This window comes from Pipistrellus hanaki (assembly GCF_964339955.1).
Source record: "Pipistrellus hanaki genome assembly, chromosome: 2".
Taxonomy (NCBI): Eukaryota; Metazoa; Chordata; class Mammalia; order Chiroptera; family Vespertilionidae; genus Pipistrellus; species Pipistrellus hanaki.
Genome location: NC_140504.1, coordinates 51490601 through 51515548, shown reverse-complemented (window position 1 = coordinate 51515548; position 24948 = coordinate 51490601). Strand labels below are relative to the sequence as shown.

Genomic DNA, 24948 nt, shown 5'->3' with positions numbered 1-24948 from the left:
CTCCACCTGCTCCTTGTATTAATGTTCTTTCAGACCCTCCCATATCCCCGTTGCCTTCCTCTGACTCCAGTAAGGAGTGATCTGTATGAAATGAGGCGTCCAGAATGGTCTGGGACCCTGTGGGTGTGATCTAACTAATGCCAACTCAGCTCCTCAGTCCAGGGCTACTCTGTCTGTGCTCCCAGGGGTAGGCGAGGGGTGCATTGAGTCTAGGCAGGGTGCGCGCTGTTGCTCCTAACACCTGTGTTCATGGACTGCCCTGGGTTGGACCAGGGACTTAGGAAGCTGAGTGTCAGGCTACTTTATATCTGTTGGGTATCTCTTATTATATTATCTCCCAGTATTCCAGCATGTTTTGGATAGAAATTATTTTGTCCAGTATATCAGCTACATCTCCCAGCGTTATTGGATGCACATACCATATGTGGCCTTATTCAAATTCTTGCTCAAAAGACGAGATTGAGGACAGAAGACCAATCCCCGAGCTTTCCTCGTTTCTCACCCAGGTTTCTGCACTGGGAACCCCCCCTTATCTGACTCTTCATGCTGGGAAACTCCCACGTTTCTCTGTACCAGGAGAGCTGGGGTTGCTTACTTAACTTATAAGTCCTCCCTCTTTGAGGAGGAATCAGTCTAATATTCTTAATTTTGCATGAAATGCCAACAAAACCAACATGGGTGCCTCAGGAATGCCATTGCTAACTTCCTCCAAAGTGGCTTTTATTCGGTCCTCCCATGGGCCCGTGCAACCGGGTTCTGCCTCACACCTGTCCTACGCAAAAGCGTCATTTTCCTGGAGGCACCCAGTGTGCTTTAGGGGTTCCACGGTGTCTGAGCCCCTTCCTGTTCTGCCCAGGAACGTGCTCACACTACTCTGGGCATTTCGCTGAACACAGTCTTCTGCCTATAGGTTTATTATTAAGTGATGGGGCTTTGCAACCACATGTCAAGGAAATACAGAATCCTAGAATTCTAGGCAAGCAAAGCTGAGTAACTAAGCGGCGGCGGTGAGGAAGGATCATGTTGTTTAGCATGCTGGATGTTTGCCGAATGACCTCCCGCCGATGGTGCTGAAGCGGTGTCTGTACCGTGCTGGTCCCCAATAAATGCCTATGAAATTACATGTTACAAACATGTCCTAGCAGGGACATTCTCCACCAAAAAGCCACTATGAATTTCTAGACGTGTCCAGGCTGGCTGAAGGCAGGGAAATGGGTGCGATTCTCTGCAGACACTGTGAGAGGAAGAGCACTGCTGGAACAGGATTCTGATTTGAAGGAGGAGTGTCAACCACAAGCTAATGTGATCTGAGATGCAGGATGGGCTGGTGATGGCAGTGAACTGAGGGGTGTGTGTAAGAATCCTGGAGAACCTGGAGATTTCAAGATCTAACTCAGGGATCTTTTTAAAACTCTGGACTGTCACATTAATGCAGTGGGTCATGACCAAAACTTTGTTTTGCTAATCAGGAGGGAAAACTCTGTATAGAGACCATCAGTGATGCCCACAGTGTGATTTGCCACAGGCACATGTGCGTTTAACTAGGGGCGAGGCTGCCTGGCTGCTGGACCTCCTGGGCATGGACTTCTATAGAACCTCATTTGGTCCCCCAGAACCTGGTCATCCTGCCACCTGCACGGAGCACGTGCAGGGCTGTAGTCAGACAGGTTCCAGCCCCTGCACAGTTGTATTGCAGAGGGCCCCGCCCTGCATCAGACTGTTACAAGCTCTTGATTCATGGGTTGAGGTCCTGCTTATTCCATAGCAGGTGCAGCTCCCAATGCTGGGAGTAGAGCAATGAGCAAAACAAGACCAAGCTGCCCTCTAGGTCCCTTTCATGTCAGGAGGGAAGATAAACTACCAGTGAAAGAAAGGATGGACCCCTGGTCTTCCGCTAATAGCATCAGAGGTGAAAGGATACTCAGTTTTCTTCTAAGAGAAGGTGGGCTGATGCTGCAATTGGAAGAACTTGAGTTTGATGTAAGAAATTATTTTCCCTTTAGGAATTAGTGCTGGTAGGAGAACAGATGACTTGGGGAGAAGTGAATTGCTTTATTTAAATGAGTTTATAAATTGGAGAGGAAACACCCCTTGAGGACAGGGTTGGGGATAGGATAGGATAGGATAGGATAGGATAGGGGCTCATGGTGCGTGGGAGAGTGCAGGAGGGGAGGAAGGAGAACATCCTGGGTCTGACTGCTCAGAAGCAGAATCTGAGACCCAGAAACCTGTGTATGTTATTTAAAGGAGAGTCGCTCTCAGGCCAAGGAGCAAGGAAACAGGGTCCAGTGGAGGAGAGAAGGCAAACATGCACATGGTTTCAGCAGGAGTCTGGTTCAGGCTGACCCCTCCTCAGCATGCTGGCATGATTGCACCCACAGTTTGCTCCACCCTGAGGCAGGGGGGCCAGGCTTTGTGTCAGCTTGAGCTGTTTGTAGCCACCATGCTCCAGAGCTGGGGCCTGGGTGCCCTGGGGGGAAGGGCATCCGGTGGGATGCAAGGCGTCTGCTCTAGGAAGGAAAGGGTAACGTGGTAGGAAGGGGATGGGGTTTGAGGTCAGGCCTGGATCCAGTCCCTGATTGTTTACCTCGAGTGGGTCATGTCATCATGTGGTGCCTCAGCCTCCTCACTGTACTGTGAGGGCAGTGACCCCCCACTTCCCGGGATTCTGACGGACTAGCCAAGATCCCCTGTGAGCAAGGGTCTGAGGCACAGGAGACCTGAGGCAGTCTCATGTCCATGTGACTGCAGGGCCTTCCCATGCAAGAAAACGGACAGCGTGCTCACTGTTGTTTTCAGGGCCCACAGATCACTGGGCTTTGCCACTGAAAACCACACATCTTTTTTTAGCTCGGCAGTGGGCAGTGTCAGGGCTAATAAAAATCCTCTCAGTTCACACTATGTAATTTCCACCCAACAAATTCTTATAACCCATCAAAATGGGCCACTGTTGTTGTGACATTGTGTTACCCTTGGCTGGAGTTATCCACCCACTAGCAATCCAGCCCATCCAATGCACTGCATTAAAACTGAAGAAAGTGCACTCAGCTCTTGTTCCTCAGCCCTTTGTCTCAGTGGGGCCATCCACTCTCTATAGGGAGACATGTATGCTGCCTCCCGTCCCATAACAAAACACTTTCTAGCTCTCAAATAAATACCCGAAAAGAGTATATAATTGCACTTCCTATTACCCGGGCTTGGACTTTATAAGCACGTGTAATCTTGAGTCTCAGTCCCACCCCAGCGTGCGGTGGGCCGGAATTCTGTATGAGTCTTGGACGGAGGCATTCTGATTTTTCCCACTGATTTCTGATTCTAGTAGTCACTCCAAAGCAGGGGGTAAATGCCATCTTCGCTTTGAAGTTTTAAGCCCAAGTGGTGATGCTTTTTTTTTTTTTTTTAAATTTTCTGAACAATCCAAGGTCCGGACCAGGTTTGAAAATAGCTTTTTGTTCCTAGTGTGGTGCCTGTGTTCCTTTGATCCATGGCGGCAGTGGCAGGAGGAGGGGAGGTGATGCAGTCAGTGGGCAAGAGAAAGCAAAGGATGCCAGAGGCTCCCTCCCTGTGGTGGTCCCTCACCTCCCAGAAGCTCCGCCTCCTTCTCTCCTGAGTCACAGAGAACAGTAAAATGTCTGGCTTTTCAGAACAAAATGACGAGTGCGAGGAGTTGAGGTTACAGGTTTTTCTGTCAGTGAAAGTTTGCCCAAACGACTGGCTTCTAACAGCTGCACACCACCAAAGGGTGGGAAAGTTGGGGCATGCTCTCCTAGGACCACATTCCTTTACTTCATATATTGATTTATACTTAATAGCTTGGATCCCTCCCTTGGCATACCCTCCTTTAAAGTTGCCAGTCATCTGACAAAGCAATTAAATTTCATAAAATCAAGTAGCCAGTGAGCAATTCGCTGCACAGGCAAAGGGGGGACACCTCAGCAAGCTCCCAGGATGCTCAGAGCACCGTGTGCGTTGGCGCAGAATCTCTGTTCCCTGTGCAGCTTTGCACCAGCGTCTGTAACAGGAACAGGGAAACCGTGGAATGTGACTCCAGGTAGTGAGATCCGTGTGTAAGAGCTGCCGGTGGCCAGAGGCCAGAGTCCACTCGGGCGAGTTTGGGACGTGGAAACATAGAAGCTGTGGGAAGGAAAGGCCCTGAAAGATGGATCATCCAGCCCCCTGCCTTCGCTCTGGTTAAAAGAAACCAAGGGCCTGGCTCAGAGTCCCAAGACAGTTAATGGACCTAAGATTCACACCCCAGTCCGTGATCTGCCTGATAATTGGATTAAAGACAGTGCTTTTGAGATAACCCTGAAGGGTTCAGCTATAGAACCTGGTAGCAAAAAGCGAACATGGTTTGGAGCCCTTTTCCAACTGCCTCCACTCCACCCTGTCCTGGCCGCTGAATCAGTGACCCCAAGTAAGTGGCAACGTGGCTCTAAAGCCCAGTGCAGGGTCTCCAGGTGGCGCAGGGAAAAGATCACTTCTCAAGTATGAGTGCCTATCACAGACTCTTCCATACCAAGTCCTGTGACTCATGTAATGGCCTTGAGGAGGGGGGGAGGGGGGGGAGTGATTCTGCCCCAGACAGACTTCAAGGCAAATCCCCGGTTGGGCTCTGAGCGCTTGGCAGGGAGCAGGGACGTGTGGCGGGGCTGCTCCTGCCTCGGAGCTGCCTGGAGCCAAGAGTCCCAGCACCCGCTCAGCCTGCCGCCGCCCAGCGCAGATCTCCACTCTGTGTTTTAAAACCTCGGTGGAAGGAGAAAACAAATCTGAGGGAGAACCAGGATGTCGAAGTGGACTAGCTGGCGGCAGCCCAAGGCAAACAAGGCCCAAGTGAGTAGGACAGGTTGGTCCAGATGCGTTCAGCGGGGAGAAGGGGCTTAAGACGGGGAGGCGGCGGGGACGGAGCAGGAGGGCAGAGCGAGGCTCCGAGGCTGCGGCAGAGAAGCGGCAGCTCCCCGGGAAGGGTGTGCGGGAGGATTCTGCACAGACCTCTTGGCACATTGTTTGCCCGTTCTCCTTCGGTGTCGGTGAAGGAGAAGAAGCTCTGTTAGTGCAGGGCAGAGGGCCTGAATCCTCCTTAGAGCGGGTGTCGGGGGACAGGCTGTGGGAGACAGTGTGCTGAACAAGTTGTGCTTCCTGGTGAGGAGAAGTGACACCAGGAGGACGGGGAACGTGAGTGGGTCTGAAAATAACCTCTTAGAAACTTCTAGAAATGAATGTCTGGAACCAATGCAGTGACACTAGAAATGGGGGAGTGAAAGGTGACCTTGAGGCGCTGGTTCTGCTTTAGACGGAACCGCCTTCACCCTCTGTGCTGCGCCGTAGACATGGCGGGCGCTGTCTGTGGCTGTCACGGGGGATTCTTGGGGAAAGCCTGTTGGAGAGATAAGTGCGTCACATTGCCCTGCTCCTCTACCTTGAGCTTGGATTGAAAATGCTTGCCTGGCTTTCCCCTGCCTAGCAGCCTGGGGTCACCTCCTCATGCTGATGCCACTGCCCACTGCCGGCCGCGACCAGGAGTGCAGGAGACGGGTGACGGCGACGGGTGGGCCTGAGAGTTTCTGTCGTTGAGGTGAGACAATGGGGTCCTAGTCCCAGGAAGCAGGGGCTCGTCAAGAGAAGCAAGGGGAGCGTCCTCGGTGGTGGCCTTCCGGTGGCTTTGGTGCAGGGCCCCTCCCGGAGCCCATAATTAGCGATGCCCTCCAGGGTACCTGATGGCACTTCCTGTGGTGAGAGAGCAGAGAGCAGGTGAAGACCGAAGACCTTGCAGACCAGGCCCACTGCAGGGGCCCGCCGCCTCCTTCAGCCAAGGCTGCCCCAAGCAGCCGCCGCGCCCTTTTCCCTCAGGTTCCCGGGTCGGCCCTGGTTGTGCGGGGCAGTCATGTCCTTGTATCCAAGCGACAGTCAGTTTTCACCTCCTCATCTGTTTGGGTTTAAAGTCAACTCTTCCAAGTTCAGGATGTGCATGTAGTACCATTTTTTATTGCTCTCGTTGATTCTGTTGGAAATGGCTCATTGCTGAGATAGGACGTTGACTAGGAGTTCAGGCGCGCTCTTCCTCTCATCTGCGTGGCCCTGATGCTGGCGCTGGAATGCTGGGGAAGGCGCCTGCATGCATCACTTTCTCCCTGGCACCAGCTGCAAGGGCTGCTGCTCCTCTGTGCCCTTCATGATGTACTGAAGGGAAAAAGAACAGGCTCCGTGTTTTACTGTGTCTGTTTGGTGTCCTCTTAGCTGCAGGGAAGGGTGTATGTGTGTGTCGAAACGTCTTACTTATGCCCAGCCAGTGGCTCCGTGGTTGAGCATCAACCCATGAACCGAGAGGTCACGGTTAGATTCCCGGTCAGGGCATAACACATGCCCGGGTTGTAGGGGTCGTGCAGGAGGCAGCCAATCAGTGATTCTCTCTCATCATTGATGTTTTTGTCTCTCTCGCTCTCTCTGAGATCAATTTTTTTTTTTTTAAGTTTGACTTCCTGTTTGCTGTTTCTCACTTATACATGGACAACAGATGACTTAATGAGCACTAGAGGGTATTAAAATTTTATTTCATTTTTTTTCCTTGGGGTCTTGATGTGTGCTTTTTATCTTGTTGATTCATCAATCATTTATCGAGTTCGTACCATGTGACATGATAGGCACTGTTCTAGGCACAAGGAGATGGCAGTGAACACGCAAAGTAACTCGGTGGCCAGCCTAGACCTTCCTCTGTTGTGCTGATGTCAACCCAAACATGCTCAGTTTTAACACATTTGAAATGTAATATAACTCGCTTCCTTTTATTTTCATCTTTACCTCCTCATATGCTTCTGTGATGGACAACATTGCAGCTTTTATTTAAGAAGAACTCAGCAGTTCTTTTTAAAAGACCATTTGGGAGCTCTCAAAGGGAGCCCCCATATTTTTAATTCCCTGGTTCAGGACTGTTTCAAACCAGGATGCTAGATTCCGCCCCTGTCGTCGTTCTGTTGTCCTTCCATTTAGCAGATTCCTGACTCAGGAAGGTGACTTTCATGCCAGCTAGACAAAGAAAAAGATCAGGAAGGATTCACATAATGCCAAATGTTATTAAGTTTCTTCTCTCTCATAAATCAGGAATGTCAGAACAATTTAAAAATTGTTCTTTTAAAAAAAAAAAAAAAGGTAAATTGTTCTAATTTTTTTAAAGGATGTGAGAGGGTGAGGAGTGGGGAGCAGTTTGGCTAAAAGAAAGTGCTTTAAATTGTGGAATCTGAATTCTGTAATGCAGACTCTATCTTAACTCCCCCACCCACATCATCTCAAAACCTCCCAAAACAAGAATGGTCACAATTTTTATGCCTTTATACACATGGCTATTGAGAATCTTTATTACATTCATGAAAAAAATTCTCAAAAAATTCCAAAAAAAAAAAAATATTTTTAGGGTAGAGTCTCTAACATTTAAATTTAAGGGAGTATTTCTCACAGGGCATATAAAGTCCAAACCACTAATTGGTTGTGTTATCTAGAGGGCAAACAAGTAGGCACTACCATTAACACATAACCAAGCAGAAAATCTGTTAATGGAGAGGAATAAAATTAATCATAGGCAAACTAGAACATGATTTCAAATATATCGGCACACTGAGTTCATTCTTTTATCCAACAGAATTTTATTGAGTGTCCATTGATGATGAGGCACCATGGAGATTCAGGACATATAAGAACAATCTCTGTCCTCCTGCCATTGTCCTCCGACTTGTTACCCAAAGTGCCTCATATGTGATGCCAAGTAGAGTGATTATCTGCATGTTGTGGATATTTATGAAAGAGACAGTCTTACACAGTACTGCCGTTTTGCCAGTGGCTGTGCTGGGCATCCAAGAAATTACAAAGATGAATGTGTCAGATGAGATGCATACTCACCACACAAATGGAAGTATATCCACATTGAACACAAAGTTAGCCTGGGGGCCAGGGAAGCCTATTACACCAGGGTGGAATTTGAATTTGGTCTTAAAGTTCATCTTCCTTTCTATTTCCCATCCTTTTTATCAGTTTTGATCCCAAAATAAGTATTATAATCACAGACAATATGTAACAGAGCAGTACTGCTGACACATCTGTATCAAAAGCAGTATTTCATTTAGATGTAGAATTACACTCTTCTTTAGCTCTGATGGGAACTATTCAAAAATTCCCTTAGAATCTTTACCAAAATCTTCTTTTACTTCCTCACAATATTTAAACAAGTAGTAGCGTACAATAAGTACTGTTCTATACTGTTCCCATGTAACAAATCTGGGAAATTTCATAATGGGATATGTAGAGCTGTCTCTCTCTCTCTCTATCTCTCTCTCTCTATCTATCTATCTACCTATCTATCTCTGTCTCTCTCCCTCCCTTCCTCCCTCCCCCCATCCTTTTTGATAGCTACATACTATTCCATTACTTATGGTACCAGAATTTATTTTACTAGTCCTCTATTGATGGGTATACAGAATGTTTCCCATCTGCTACCATTACAAACAAAGCTATAATCCTTGTACAGGTATAGTGTCTCACACTTGCGAATTGTGAGTATATTAATAGGATAACCTTCTAGAAGTAGAGTTAGTCCATCAAGGGAATATGCATGTTAAATTTTAATAGACATTGTCAAATCACCCTCTCCATGTTAGAGTAATTTATACTCTCTCCAGCTGTATGAGTGCCTGTTTCCTACAGTCTTGCAATCTAGTGTATCATTAATATTTTTTTTTATCATTTCCAATCTGATATCAGATTCTTTAAAAATAATCTTTATTTGTTACTGCTGTTTTTATGTTTTGTTTAGCTGGTAATATTATAGCTATATTATTTTATATTATTTTTATTGAAATGTACAATATTTAATCTATGCTATTACCTACCCAGAGTTATGGGCTCATCTGGTTAACTCTTATTTCTATGAATAAAATGCATTCCTGATGATAAACATCTTTAACGTAATGGTTTACATTAAAGCTTAAAATGTTTAATGTAAAATATACATGTTGAAAATGCATAAAAACTACTGAACAGGTGCATGGATAATTATAAGGTAGACATACATGTAATAACCATGCAGGTGATGAAAGCCAGACATTGCCAGCTTTCCTGAAGCTTCTGTGTGCCCCACCTTGTCGCAACCTGGCCCTTCTCCCCTAGAAGCAACTATTCTCCTGATGTTCATAATAATAACATCCTTACTTTTCTTTATAATCTTACCTCCTATGTATGTGTTCCTAAAGAACATAGTTTCACTGTCTCTGTTTTTAAATTTCATATGACTAGAATCATACTGTATGTTTTTGTGTGTGTCTTATTTCTGTCTCTCAACACTTATTTTTATGGACTTCATCCATGCTGATGTGTAGAGCTGTTCATTCGTTTCCATTTCTATATAGTATTCCATTGTATAAATATGCCACAGCTGACTTGTCCATTCCATATCCGGGATGTTTGGGACTACTGTGAACAGTGCTGCTATGAATATTCTTGTACTTGAATGTACGGCTAGGAGTAAAACTGCTAGGTGAAAACCATTTCTAGGTGGAAGAGTCTGCTTATATATTATCTTCAACTTTATGGATGATGCAAGCTTTTTTTAATGCTGGTACCAAATTTACACTCCTCCCAATACATGTGAAGCTGTCCATGGCTTTACACCCTTGCTTCTACATAAAATTGTTGGACATCAACATTTTTTGCAGGTCTGGTGGATATGTATCATACTGGGTTATGGTTTGCATTTGCATTTTCCAAATTGCTAATGAGGTTAGACACCTTTTCATGTCCTTATTGGGCCTCAGGATTTTCTCCTTTATGATGTCCCTGTTCAAGCCTTTGCCACAGTCCACCCCTTTGCCCTGTCTTCTCCTGATCTCAGCCTGTCCTGTTACTCTCATCCCTAAGTCATATCTCTCACAACAATACCTAGTACCATCCGTGTAACCATTGCCATGATTATGTGACTACCTTCTGCACCAGACTCTAGGGCAGAGAGATAGCTGTTTTATATCCGCCACTGTATCACCGAATCTAAGTATTGATCCAGAAGCAGCACTTGGGAAATATTGGTTAAATGAATAAATGAGGAACAAATAAACACAACGCATAATGGGTAAGAGAGAGATCTAGAAGTTGAGACTGAATATAATTAAGAAAATCAAACTCCTCGTTTTGATAAGTTCAGGGGAGTTTCAGCATTGGACTTTACTAAGTGGGCAGACCTTGTCCACGCAGCGTTTGTGTTGGGACAGGGAAGGGAAAAAGGAGAACATAGAATAGTTTGGACCCTGCAGAGTAGATACATCTGGCTGAAGTTCAGGGTTTATGGGTGAGCGGTGGGAAATTAAACTGGGATGATTGGTTGTGTCAGATCATGGCAGGACCCAGACATTGCTTAAAGGAATTCAGACTTTACTGATTAGCATCCAAGAAGCACTGGAATGTATTTTTTAAAGCACGGTGGTTATGGAATTACTTTTATCTTCATCTGGATGAATCACTGTTCTTTTATTCTCTCATTCTTTCTCTAGAGTCAGTATAAGTCTAAGGTTAACCTAACCACAATACTCTGAGTCTCATCCTTTCTACCCACCTCCAGTATATCAGTTCAATGCCTCCTCTTTCTCCTGTTGTCAAACAACTCCTTTTCCTCTGCCGTCTGAAACATCACAGTGAAATCTGCAATTGAGCTTCTACCCCTGACTCTTCTTCCTCCAGATCCACACCGACCTTCAACAATATGTTGCTTTAATTCCATGACAAAATGCCAAGAGCATATCCTAGAAGTGGCTTCACTCCTGGTGGCAGTTCCTTATTTACTCATTTGCTCCCACATGTGTGGAGCATCTGTTTGCCAGGTGCTGTTCTAGGACGGAGAAGCAGCAGTGAAACAGAGCAGGCCAGTCGCTACCCTTACAAATGCTGAGTTCTACTGAGCAACCAGAAAACCAACAAGCAAATATAAGGCCAGCTGGCGAAGCCACTACTGCTGGTGCCGTTATTGTAATTGGTTGCCTTTATGTTTCCAATTTGACACTCTGCTTTTCCTCAGTCTCAGCATCAGAAAATTACTTCCTTTTTCTCTCAAACCAGTAACTTGGTTTGACTTCCCTTTTGAGGGAAGTAATGATGTTCCCAGATACACAGGCTTTATCTGTTGATTCCTTTTCGGCTTATTCCCGAGTAGCAAGTCTGTTGGAGTCCTGAGAATGACTCTATCAGAATCCCTGCCCCCCTAACCTCCTATCCAGACAGCAGGCGTCTATTACCCTTTGTTTAAATCCTTTCAGTAGCCTCCTATATGCCCCCCTCTGCTTTCTGGGGTTTCCCCCCCCCTGCTTTTTATCTTTTCTACCACCACCAGATTCATCCCCCTAAAACATTTCTTTCAGCATCTCACTTGTCTGCTACAAGCCTTCACTAGCCAATTTCCATAGGATAAAGCACAGGCCCATTTCCACAGTGATACAGGTTTCCCTCCTACCCATGATCCTTTAGAGACCCTTATCTGTTATACACTCTGTAATGCACCTACCTTAGATTGAGTCATAAGAAACTGCCAATTTTATGCATCAACAATGGGTGAATATTGGCAATTTATGTTTCAAGCTGATTGTACTGATCCACATCATGGGCTGCCTGTATGTCTTCCCCCCCATGTTACTCTGTGAGCCTCTGACGATCATGTCTTGGTCTGACAATGATTACATCTTCACTGTCTGCGTCAGCATCTGGTACATATGCGGGGGATCCAGTGCCCCCACCCACGTCACACTCTGCTCCCACTGCTTCCATCTGCTGAAACGCCCGCTCACTTTGCTGAATCACATGAGGCCCACTTTCCGTAATGCCTGACTCACATCTCCTTCATGGAAATGTTCACTATTTCCCCACATCCACCTCCTACTGCTACCTCTGTGCTACCAATATTGCCCCTCCCCAAAATCAAATACATTTGACCCATGAACAACAAGAGGGTTGGGGTGCTGACCCCTTGCACACACAAAAACAATCCATGTATAACTTTAACTCCCCCAAAACTTAACTACTAATAGCCTACTGTTGACTGGAAGCCTTACCAATTACATAAACGGTCTATTAATACACATTTTGTGTGTTATATACTGTATTCTTACACTAACGTGTGTCAGAGAAAAGAAATGTTATTAAGAAGCTCATAAGGAAGAGAAAATACATTTATGGCACGTAACATATTTGTTTTTTAAAATATGTGTGTAAGTGGACCTACGTAATGTTGTTCAAGAGTCAACTGTATTGTTTTTTAACGCCCAGGGCATATGTTATATATTTTGCTTTGTATTTGCCACGTTGCTTAGCATAAGATGACACCTAACCATGAGCTTGAAGATCTGTGTTTCTAGCCCTTACCTTTCCCCCTGGAATCAGCACCACAGTTCCAGCTGCCAGTGGTATTACTGCACTTGGGTGGCTCCCTGCACTCCGCTCAGCAGTACTGAGCCTGGACTCTCATCTGCCACCTCCTAGGGCTACTCCTTTTCTGGACCCTCACCCACAGCTCTGCCTCTGAGCCCTCTTGGTTTTCCTCCCTTCTCCATCCTTTTCCTGAAGTGTATCCAGTGGATCTCGCGGTGACTGCACGTTCCTCGGCCTGGCTTTAGATTTGCGTACACTAATGAAGTCTGTTCCTGGACGCTTCGAGAGGAGAAGTGTGCCTCCCAAACCACGACGTAGCGTGCTGTAAGCCTAGGGCCTCTAACACAACAGGCCCCATCCCCAGTCTGCCCTTCTCTGGGTCCCTCGCTGTCTGCAAACTTGTCCTTTAACTTGAGTTTTCTGATCCTTTCGTGCGGTTGTCTCTTCACTAAAATAGAATGACACTTCAAATTACAATCGACTTTGTCTACCCACCATACTGCATCACTCTGTCCCCGCATTGTGGCTTGTCCTGAGAGCTACGTTCCTTATGTTGTATACATGTCTTTGTTATTAGATTGATTTCTGGGGCCCCTTCCCGCAGCACTTGTGAAACAGCATCTCCTTCCAGTTTGCTAGTGTCCATGGCTTCGCTTTTGTCTCAGCAACTGAATCCCAAGATCCAGGAAGACACAATCACAAGATCCTGTGTGATACCTTGTGTTGTCTGCAGAGCACTGAGGTAGAGTTAGGGATTCAGAGAAAGTGCTCGGGAAGTTCTTGTTTGAATGATACATGTTGTGTGTATAATTTCTGTCTATGTGTATTTATGAATTTGCATGTGTCTCTAGATGTAGTTCCCGTCCGTGCTCTAAGAAGTAGCCACCCACGTGGTCTGGGAGGCAGGGATAGTTTGGATATCTTCCCTGACCATCAGGCCCATGACATAATAAACCAGCGAGCCACGTTCTCCAAAGGCTCACGGCTGTGACAGGCACAGGTGGAGGGCCTACCTGAGCTGCAGCCTGCAGGTGCTTTTCCTTCCCACCTGCTTGGGAAAGGGTCTTCCTCTTCGCTCTAATAGTAAAGACTAACTTTTTCTGTTAAACATAAATGAGAAATGTGTGTGTGTGTGTGTGTGTGTGTTTGCACTTATATATGTATATACATGTGTACAGGGAGGGGCAAAAGTAGGCTTACAGTTATTCTTATGGAAAACAATGCAATAATAAGTAATAACAGAAGAATAAACTCTGTATTTTGTCTATTCACAACTGTAAGCCTACTTTTGCCCCACCCTGTATACATATATATGTATTATATACATATGTGAATGCATATATGTATATATGAAGGAAATAAACCAAAATGTAAATAGTGGTTATTTCTGAATGGTGGCTTTTTCCAAATTCTCTCAGGTAAGAAAATTATTTTTATTTAAAAAAAAAAATAGATGTTGTTTTTAAAGACTAAGAAGGGACACAATTATTAGATTGTTGCTGAGGTCCATCCTATGTGTAGCCCAAGGACAGGGGATAAACAGGTGCCTAGGAAGGAACAGGGTGAACAGTGTCTCCATATCCCAAGATGAGACAGTGTGAGCAAAGGGTGATGGGGACCGACGTGCAGGCTGGGCCATGGCTGTGTGCTGCAGAACTGGCATCTTTGTTTGTGAGGGTCAGGAGCTTGGTCAGTGAAAGGAGCAAGAAGGCAAGTTTGGTGGGTGATAAGGAGATGAGGAGAGCTTGAAACATACTTTCAAGTTCATGGTAAGATTTCATGAAGACAGGTGCACTGGGAGAGAGAGAAAGCAGACCTGTTTCCAGGTTGTAATGCCTGTGGTTCCAGAGGGAGGGGGTTCCAGGGTGACTCAGAGTGGGGGCAGGAGAACTTGGGAGAGGAGGCACAGAGAGCCTTCACTAAGGAAAGGGGTGGGCCCTGCATGGGCAGCAAGGTTTTCAATAGGAGCTGCATCATCATGTTAGGTCAAGACCTATCCCTCCCCCATCCCCACATCTTCCTCACCCCCTCCGCCCATCTAAGGGCAGAGGGAGTGTTTCTGGTAAGAACTCTTGATAAAAAAATAAAAAAAGAAAGAAAGGCAGTGTTTAACCTTTCTGAACTTGAAACAGAACAGTTATACATGACGCAAGTATTTTCAAGGATGTTTCTCCCACACTGTCTAGTTTCATAGTTCCCTCGGAGGGAGGGTTCCCTGAGCAGAGGGAGAAATGGAAAGAGGAAAAACAGGGATATTGATTCTTCCTTTTTATCGGGGTGCTGTGCTGGAACGGGGAGCACCCACCCTGTCACTAGGGAGGGAGCACCTTGGAGATAACTGCACCCTGGAGGCCTCCTTGCTCCTCACTGAGCTGCCCAGACAGGAACCTCCTCAAAATTCAGCCTGAGGAGCCCTGGGCTCGGTGCGAGCAGCAAACACCCACCTAGAAGCCAAAAGGAGGCACCTTGGGCAGAGTAGACAGCATGAAAGATCAAACCAAATCACAAAATTAACCCTTGGGCAAGAGCATGGGTTTCATGTCTGTCCCATATGCACAATCCCATATTTTTCCTATTCGGTGGCTCAGTCTTTGATGCTGATGGCTGCATTCGGGAAAATTTCCAGTCTGGGCTCTAGTCTGAAATTCGCGGTGGAAGAACACCACCAGCACATAAGTCCCCATCAAGGGCCTTCTCACCACCCATCTCCCGGGAGACACGGACCTTTCTCTCAGAGTCCCTGCAGCCCCAGGCAGGCCAAGGAAAGCTCAAAGTGTGCATGCAGGGAAATGGCCTGGCATCACCCACTGACATTAACAGCTGTCTCCGGCCTTTCCTACCAAGCTCCTCCTCTGGCCTGGCATTTCATGCACAGTCTCCCACGGATCCTTACAGCAGCTCCTCAAGGTAAGTATCATTATCCTCTTCTTGCAGAAGCGTCGCTCAGAGAGGTTTAATAACTTGCCCAGGGTCACACAGCCAGAAAGTGGCAGTGCTGCGATTAGAACCCAGGTCTTTCCTTGGCAGCCACTATGCACACTGCCTTCCACGGGCCAAGTCCACTAAAGACAACAATGACATGATTCAGGCAGAAACACACAGAGTGACATTTTGGCCCACCTGGTGTCAGTCCTGTCATTTCCCACTTCCTGATCCACTGAATGAAACATGCCTGAATGAAAATACAGAGAGCATCCTATGTGCCTCGTGTTGTCGCATGTAGCAGTCGCTCACTGCCTTCTGTGCCTAGCACAAGCCAGGAGTGTAGAGGAGACCGTTTGCTATGTCTCAGCCACTGGAGTAGTCATTCAGGCAAATCCCTGCCTCAGTGGTTCCCAAATCCATCAGACAGAAATATCCAGAATATACAGTCAACTGAAGATGCACTTAAAACATATTGCAAAATAGTTGCCTTACACTCTTTGTGGAACAAGAAAAAGTATAAATCTATAATATAATAAATATGTTCCTCATTGGTGGCTATTTTTATTTCACTGATGTTACTTGTTCACCCAGGGATGGCAGAAAACTCCTGTTATGAGTATCTAGTTTTAGAATGGGACCTATAGTGTCTATACTAATAAAAGGATAATATGCTACTTAGACTGGGAGACCTTCCAGACATTCTTCTGGACAAAGCTATGGTGGTGTGCCAAGATAGAGGTAGTTAGGGGCCAAGAGGGGAGGGAAGTTGTGGGTGATCAGGCCAGTAGGGGGTAGGGGAGCACTTGGGAGTGAGCAGGCTGGGGGTGGGCAGTGGCAGGCAGGTGAGCAATTAGGAGCCAGAGTCCTGGATTGCAATATGGATTGGGCCTAAACTGGCAGTCGGACATCCCTCGAGGGGTCCAGATTGAAGAGGGTGTAGGCCGGGCTGAGGGGACACCCGTCCCGCCCCCGGTGCACAAAATTCGTGCACCCAGTCACTAGTATTAAATAAATATGTAAAGCAATTACATGAAGAGGTCTGTGCCTGAATAGTGGGAGATAGGAAATCTCAATACAGGCCCCTCCTCTCAAAAAAAAAAAAAAAAAAAAAAAAAGAATTCTGGGAGAGCTGGTTAATCAAAGCCACTATTCTATCAAAGTAGGTCTCACTGATTCTTGCTCTTCATGGAAAGTGCCAAAGTCAAGGGCTATTGGGTAGTGTGTGCTAGCAGATGTGAAAATGCAGTGGAAACACTGCAAAGCTTCAGTTTCCCAGTGACAGAATGGTCGCGACACAGATAAGGCCTCTGAGCTTAGGATTCCAAATCAGGGAAATTAGAATGACTGGGAAATACTTCAAAAAGCTAATCCCAAGCCCTACCTTGGCCTACTAAATCAGAATGCCAAAGATAGAGGGTGATTGGATATAGATGATATGTGTGAATTCCAACCTAAGTTATTTTCTTTCTTTTTTTAATATATTTTATTGATTTTTTACAGAGTGGAAGGGAGAAGGATAGAGAGTTAGAAACATTGATGAGAGAGAAACATCAATCAGATGCCTCCTGCATACCTCCTAATGGGGATGTGCCCACAACCAAGGTACATGCCCTTGATTAAAATTGAACCTGGGACTTTTCAGTCCTCAGGCCAACACTCTATCCACTGAGCCAAACTGGTTAGGACCTGAGTTATTTTCTAAATAATAGAAATTATTGGTGTTTAAAAATAATTAATGACATTTATTTTACACTTCCACTTACACTTTCCTCATTAGTCCTCTCCTCAGGCCAGATTTTGTGATATATATATACTATATATCAATGAGATTGTGAATGACTGTCAGTTACCTATGCATTGGTGCGAGTTGCTCTTTCAGGGTACCAGCTGCGCTGTGTAAAATAATGGCTCCCCATGTAAAAGTGTCTGTATTTTCTCAGGGTTTTAGAGAACAAGTGTTGAGTTCGCCTACACACACTTATTTCTTATGTGTCGTGTATCAAACCATCACCAGCAGGTGCACAGAGGCAATCACAACTTGAGGTTTAAGAGGGATATACTTTCTTATGCAAAATCTAACGGATATATATATGTAATAAAGTGACCCAAACCACTTGTAGCCAGCTCCTCGAGGATAAGATAGATCCTCAAAATATGCAAAGGGTGCTTCCCAAGACGTTTGGAATCCACAAACATACAACATACATATCTCATCCAGCAGATGGAGTATCCTTTACAAGAGGCAGTATGGCACTGTGGGTAAGGATAGCTTTGGACCAAGACAATCTCCTTACCCACCTACCCCTCCCCCCCACTTCCAGTTGTATGATCCTGGGCAGGACCTCTCATGCTTCAGTCTGCAAAATGGGGGTAATGGTATTGCTCACCCCTTCAGCTGTGCTGCAAATTATGTGAACGATGCACACCAAACACAACTCTTTGCCTGACACATGCTAAGCCCTCAACAAGCATTAGCTGTTAACAGTAAAAATAATAAAAATAATGACATAAATTAGATATTAATAAAACATTTTTAAAAACTGTTTTCCCTTTCAGAATTTTAACAACTAAAAAGAATGTCAAACTCAGTATTTCTAAAACTACTGAATTCTGCCACTAAAATAAATTTTACAGATCTTATAGCACATCTATACACTAAACTGGAAATGATGGTGAATTACAATTTGGGGGACTAGCTAATCTGGACAGCTGATGCCAACCCCCCCCCTAATCCCAGGGAGTGTGATATGATGTGAAATTTGACGGACCCCTGTGCCCTGGTTACTGAGCTTGGTGGCCACCACTACCTTCACTAGGAGTGACAAATGCATGTATATTCCTGGCTTTCCTCAGAATCTCATCTCCATGCTAAATCCTCAGTAGCCCCTATCTGCCCCACAACTCAGGGTGACCACCATTTGAACCCGATGCTGAAGTGTTTTCTCTCCCTTAATGAGCAGTTTTTGCTGGAGTCCTTACTAACTGCTGCTCTCATTTCTATACGGCAAGTGTGAGGAGCCTTTGACATCACAAGCTGAGCCACTGTCAAATGTGAGATCAAACTCTTTAATGTATCTTGACCTTTTCTCTTGGCTAGTGGCCATTGCTGTTTCAAATATGTCACTCCCCCAATCCCACTAGAAGTTGACTTTCTTGGAGGGACCACTGTCTTAGAGGAACAAAGATTCCTTACTTCAGATGGCCCAGTAGAGGTGGTGTAATCAGCCTCATCAGCAGAGGCTGGGTTTGCATCATGGCCCAGGGCGTGTACTCTCTCACTCAGGCGCCCATTCCCTCAGCTGGCCTTGCAGCCTGCCCAACCAACCTCATGCCTTGGGAAAGTTACAGATTGTCACCTGTCACAGACCCATGACTGCTAAAGATCTACTCCATCAATAGGTACACTGTTCTAAGTTTCTTTCCCCCAGTTGAATGCATTGAATGTCATAGCAAGACTCCATAGGGCATAGGGACCCGCAAAGGGTTGAAACAAGAAAACAAAGCAAAAAGGCATAATAAACACTAAATGATCATTGCCACTAAGACTTCGTATTTAATGCATCTATATGTATAATATTCCTGGCTCTACTGCTTATGGGTCTAGGACACTGGGAAGCCATGGTAGGATTAAGCCAGAGGACTAATGTGAGGAACAGTGTGTGGATTTGAACCCTAAAAAAGCTGGCAAAAGTGGCCACTCAGCGATCTTCATCTGTGTCCTGGGCCTGGCTGTGTCTCATCTGAAAGGTCAGCCCAAGGAACGCCCTCCCAAGCATTGCTCGCTCCATCACCTCTTCTAAAAACCATCGTGTATTTGCCACATTGCACTCTGGGCACTGGGTCACTAGAAGTACAGTAGGTTACACTGATGATTTAGCTCTGTTTTCTATAAAGGGCTACGTGATCTCGTGCAGATTTTTGGAAAGTCATATGCAAATCACAGAGCCCCGGCCCTTTTCTTAACAGGATGGCAACCTGGCTCCTCGGTGGCACCTGGGACCTGGAGATCCTTTCTCCACTTACGTTTAGCGCGCAGCCTGGGACTTGTCCCTGCAGCTCTCCTGGTTGCCGTGCCGCCGTTGAGACCTCCCACCTGGACTCCCATCACCCACCTCTCTTGAGTCTGCTCTGGCAGGGCTGGTGTGGGCTGCAGCCTCTGCCCAGAGGGCAACATGTTCCAAGCAAAATCTACCCACCTGGGCCATGGGCTCACCCCTCAGGGCTCCCTGCTTCTCTACTGGGTGCAATTTGAGGTTGCCAAGCTTCTCTCCAAAGTCTAAAATGGTGGGACAGTAGGGAACTGTGAGAGGCCTCATCACCCAAGGTACTTCCCCTAGCTCCCAGTCTGAACCCCAGGGACCCCAGGCCCTCGCTGCCCTAGAGGTCTACGGTGTCAATGGACAAGGTCAATAGAGGGAGGTACTTGTCTCTGGAGTTTTTCTCCAGCTTGACCGTGTCTATTGTCAGTAGCCCCCAATCTGGGAAAATGCCATCTTTCTAATCTAGCCTGCCTCCCCCACATCATGAGAAAGAGCGGGGAGGAAGACGGATGGTTTATGATAGAGAAGAAGAGGGTTCACTTTAGCTGTCCCCAAACACTGGCAAACATTCCCCAGCAAATGTTCTATCTGCTTCGGCCTACCCAGGTTGTGTCAAGATTTTCTCATTTCTTCCTAACCTCACTCACTCCCAGGGTCTCTGGCTCAGAGGCCTCCCTCGCACCCTCCCCCTGCATCCAGATCACCCTGTCAGGGGGTGGGTGGGAAGTAGGAGAAATAAATGAAACACTCTGGTGACATGTTGATCATTGTGGAGACTGGAGGATGGGTACGTGGGCGTTCATTATGCCATTCTCTCCACTTTTGTATATGTTTGCAATTTTTCATAATAAAAAATAAAAAAATAAAAAAATAAAGTCCTTCAGCTTCTGAGACTTAAGAGAGAGCCCCAACCCCTAATAGTTTCCTGGAAACCCCACAAAAAGGCAAGAGGCAAAGATGATTCCATTACATATATATGTATATATTTATTTTCTAATTTTTTAAGGCCCATTGCTTTATTTTCAATAGACTAAACCTCATTTCTATGAGGGCCCAAAATTGGGTTGCTTTTCCCCAGCTGGGCTAGCAGGGAGGGCTGGGTAAAATCCTGAAAGTTTACACTTCCATGTATCTCACTTCGCATTGTGAGGATGGGGTCTGTTCAGTCTGGGAAACGCGCGCTCAGTGCAGGTCATGCTCTGGAATTGCACCTGGCTCAGGAAAGGACTGTTTTTGTACTTGAATTTAAATCCAATGGAGAACCTTAACACGGGCATTTGCATGACTGAGAATTGCTGCTGTCTTTTTTCCGTATGTCACTTTCTTGAATGTGTTCTAATAAAATGATTCGAAAGCAGGCTGTTGATATACAGTGATTTATAAATATGTTCTGTTGGCTGCTGAGGCCCTTATTTTATTTTTTTTTATTTTTTTTATTTTTTTATTTTTTTTTTTTTACCAAGAATCCACCCTGCCCCACTACCTGGAAAGATCTATCTAGCTGGGGACAGATGCCCTGAGCATGGGTCTGGCAGGATGGCAGCACCACTACAGTTACCATCACTAATAAGAATTATTAACCACAGCAACATTGCCTTCTAGTTGCCTAGCAGCAGAACTTATTCTCCAGAATGAAGAGGGCCATATGTTGTATGTAGATGGGTGTGGTGGGGAGGAGGTGGAGGAGACAGGGCAGGAATAGGCCTATGAATCAGTGGACCAGGGAGTAGAGGAGGGGTGGGTGAAAGGAGAGACAAAGGCAGCAGATGAGGGAGAGATAGAGTTCAGACTCAGTCTGTTCAGTGATAACTCTCAGCACATTCAATGGTAATCAATTGTTAAATTTCATTTATAAAATTGCACCATGGCAAGTGACAAACCTCAAAATCTCATTAAGCAAACTGGAAGCTGAAGGGGAAAATAGGTATTTCCAAAGGTAGATATTTTTAGAAACACTTTTTATCCTGATCTTCGTTCCCTTCAGCCAGACAGGTTAGGCCACTGCCTTGGCCTAGTAACTTGGGCTGGTTCCTTGGGAAAAGAGGCATTGTTAGCCTTAAGAAGGGGATGCGAAGGCAGAACCAGACAAGGAGGCTTCCATTTACAAGCACCTTTCACATCCCAGAGACCAGGAAGGCCCTTGATACACGTCATCTCTAATGTTCACAGCCATCCTGAGAGGCAAGGCAGTACTGTCTTCATTTTCCAGGTGAAGAGCCTGGAGCTAAGGGAAATAAATAACTTGTGCAAAGTCATAAAGCTGAAAATTGCAGACCTGTGATTCAAGTTGGGTCTCTATCCGTAAGCCCATGCTTTCTCAAACCACAGGGCTGATGGCCCATCACCCAGCCTGGCTCTCCCTTGTACACTGCCATGGCCCTCACTCTAATGAACTATGCATCTTCTGTCATCCTTGGGGGCTGGGAGAGGTAGACCCAGCTCAGCTCTTCCTTGTGTGGTTGGAGATCCGTTCCAGGCCAGGTTCTTTGCAACTACATCCATGTGCCTGTGACTTAATAGTGTAGAGCACAGGCTGCTGAGGCTGAGATCATTTGGTTCCCATAAGCATGTGCTCACTCATCAAATATTTGAATGCCTGCAGTGCTAAGCATCATGAATTAGGTGGCCAAATACTTATAGACTCAGCCCCAGTGTTCACAGAGCTTACCAGTAGGACAGACATTAATCAGGTGACACATGAATGTAATTACAGCTGGAAGGCACTTTGGAGGTCATTGAGATCAACAGATGACACTAAGACCTGGAAATAATAAGTAATTCGTCCAAGACCATATAGCCAGCTAGGGACAGAGTAAGGACTGGAATGCAGAATTCCTGATTTTTATTCACAGACAACTCTTTCCCTGTCACATCACAGTCTACTCTATTGGGCACCCATGGACTGCCCCCTAACCCTGGCCAGCTATGTAAACATGTTGATCAATCAATACATTATCCCCAAACCAACTGCAGGAAACCAGAGGGCCCATTTGGTAATGCCAAACAGTACAGTGAACCACAGCTCTGGGGATGGTATCTACCAAGCCTTGTCTGCAGGAACAGAGAGGCCAGGCTCTCCTGCTATAGTCACGCTTCCTAGAAAGATGCTTGCAGGTTTTGGGTGTTTTGATCTGACCTCAACATTTTCTCATCTCCCGGGTTCAGCAGTCACTCATGCACTCATAATTAAGCAAATATTTATTGAGCATCCCCTAGGTGGCAGGCACCATTCTCAGAGCTGAGTAGGGGACACAGCAGTGAGCAAAATGGGTTGCCCTTGTGGAGTGTACACACTGGCTGGGGGAGACAGACCAACAAATAAGTATATAATACAGCATCTTAGAAGGTGATAAATGCTAAAATAAATAAATAAATAAACAAACAAACAAATAAATAAATAAATAAATAAATAAAAAGAAAGAAAGGGGTGTAGGGAGTGCCCAGAGGTAGGGAAGCATCTTTAGGTAGGGTGGTTGGGGAAAATATCTTCCTGAGAAAATTATATACTGGGGCATCACTATATATATAATTTTATACATACAGCTGTGCAGTGTGATTTGCAAAGTCCCACAAGCCTTCCTCTACCTCTTTCAGAAAAATAAAGGTTTCTCAGTAGCACATCCCAGAGCCCAATTCCCAGCTTTCCTTTCTTCCTTTGCACTAACAGTGGTTCTCACACTTGAGCGTACATCAGAATCACCCAGAGGACTTGTTAAAGCACAGTCTGCTGGGCTGTACTTCCAGAGTATGGGATTTAGTAGGTCTGGGGTGGATACATGAATTTGCATTTCTAACAAATTCCCAACTAATGCTGATGCTGCTCATCCAGGGACCATACTTTGAGAGCCAGTAGGTGAAGCCATATAGCTGTTAGGTCCCTGTGAAAGATAAACTATTTATCTGAGTCTGGCTGGTGTGGCTCAGTGGTAGAGCATCAACCTATGAATCAGGAGGTCACAGGTCACAGTTCAATTTCTAGTCAGGGCACATACCAGAATGCGGGCTCAATCCCCAGTGGGGGTGTGCAGGAGGAGCTGATCGATGATACTCTCATAATTCATGTTTCTATCTCTCCCTCTCCCTTCCTCTCTGAAATAAATAAAAATAGTTTTAATCAAACTATTACCTAGAAAGGACACATCTATTCATTAGGATCTCTGGATCTTATCAAAGGAGCTCTCCCAAGAGCAGGATCCTGAGAAACAGGACTCTTTCCTAACTGGGGTAATTTTTGAAGCCACAACCCAAAACCTCCAAGCATGGAGGAGTCAGGGCCAAAGGCAGATCCTGAAGAGGTGGTGACATCAGTATTTCATTGCTAGTCTATCAGCGCTCTGCATCTTCATAGCATTTAATACTTTTACAAGCTCTTTGCCCACTACTCTCTTTGGAGACAGTTAACCTGTTAGGTAGGCAGAACAGGTGTCATTATTACATTTCATATATGAGAAAACTGAGACACAGAGATTACATGGCCTCCCTTGGGCATGAAGAATGAGAACCCCTTATGGCCTTACACCTTGCCCCTTCTACTTTAATACTCTTCATGACATAGCTATAGCTTTCTCCTAGGGCTTCTACTTGGGCCGTTAAAATCCAGGTCATAGAGTCACTCTTTGCCTGTCGCTCTGTTCAAAATCCCACTGCTTCAAGTCGATGATTCACATGGGTGATTAATTGCAGCAAACACTAGGCCCTGCGTGAGTTTTCTCTGCCATAAATGCATCTATCCTCTTCTACCACCAGGTATTGTTCAGAGAAACAATGTTAACATTAGCCTAAACGAGAACTAATCATTATGAAAGCAAACCTGCTGGGGGAAAAGCACACATAATACTTTCCAAAGACAAATGGAAATGGCATTTTGATTATAAGTACCATTGCTTCCATTCCATTAGTAGAGATAATTGAAAGTTTTCTGTATCACAAAGCACACAGCAAAATGAGAGTGGATTTTGTTAATGTGATGGCTGGCGAATCTCATTTGCAGGTATTTAAATATACCAAAAAACCATCCTGGGCATGAAAGATATCTTCCAGTATGTGCCCTTCTGGTTATTTTCTCCAGTTTGTACTGATTCCCCATAGTGAGTGAAGTCTCCCATTGAAGCTCACAGTGAGCCACGGTTACAAGGAGCTGTCTCTCTTCAGCTTCCATACTGTTTTTGACCATGCAGAAGCTTAAAGTTTTCAAAATTTAAAACTGGCCTCAGGGGCCCTAGCCACTTTGGCTCAGTGGAAAGAGCGTCGATCTGTGGACTGAAGGGTCTCGGGTTCGATTCTGGTCAAGATCATGTACCTTGGTTGCAGGCTCACTAACCAGCCCTGGTTGGGCGTGTGCAAAGGCAACCAATCGATGAGTCTCTCTCTCACGTCATTGTTTCTCTCTCTGTCTCTCTCTCTCCCTTCCACTCTCTAATACTCAATAGAAAAATATCCTCAGGTGAGGATTTTAAAAAACCAAAACTGTCCTCATTGGTCTCTCAACCCATTAGTATTCTGATTTCTTCCTTTGGCACTACCATTGGGATCCCTCATTGATTCAGTAAGCACTTATTAAGCACTTAATGTATACCAACCCCTGTAAGAGCCA

At 45.6% G+C, this 24948-nt stretch overlaps 1 protein-coding gene across 27 annotated transcripts in view; it reads left to right on the top strand.

Moving 5' to 3' along the window:
* The window catches only part of KALRN (kalirin RhoGEF kinase), a 650068-nt gene that overhangs the window by 447732 nt on the left and 177388 nt on the right, over window positions 1-24948 (top strand). For 8 of the 27 annotated variants that reach the window (XM_084871471.1, XM_084871466.1, XM_084871473.1 and 5 more), the window contains exon 34: window positions 19282-20712. The exons of the other annotated variants lie outside the window; for them this stretch is intronic. In XM_084871471.1, coding sequence (XP_084727597.1) covers window positions 19282-19344 — 63 coding nt within the window. In that variant the 3' untranslated portion in view covers window positions 19345-20712. Of the gene's footprint in view, window positions 1-19281; window positions 20713-24948 lie in introns of those variants that run through there. 27 annotated transcript variants of the gene reach the window in all.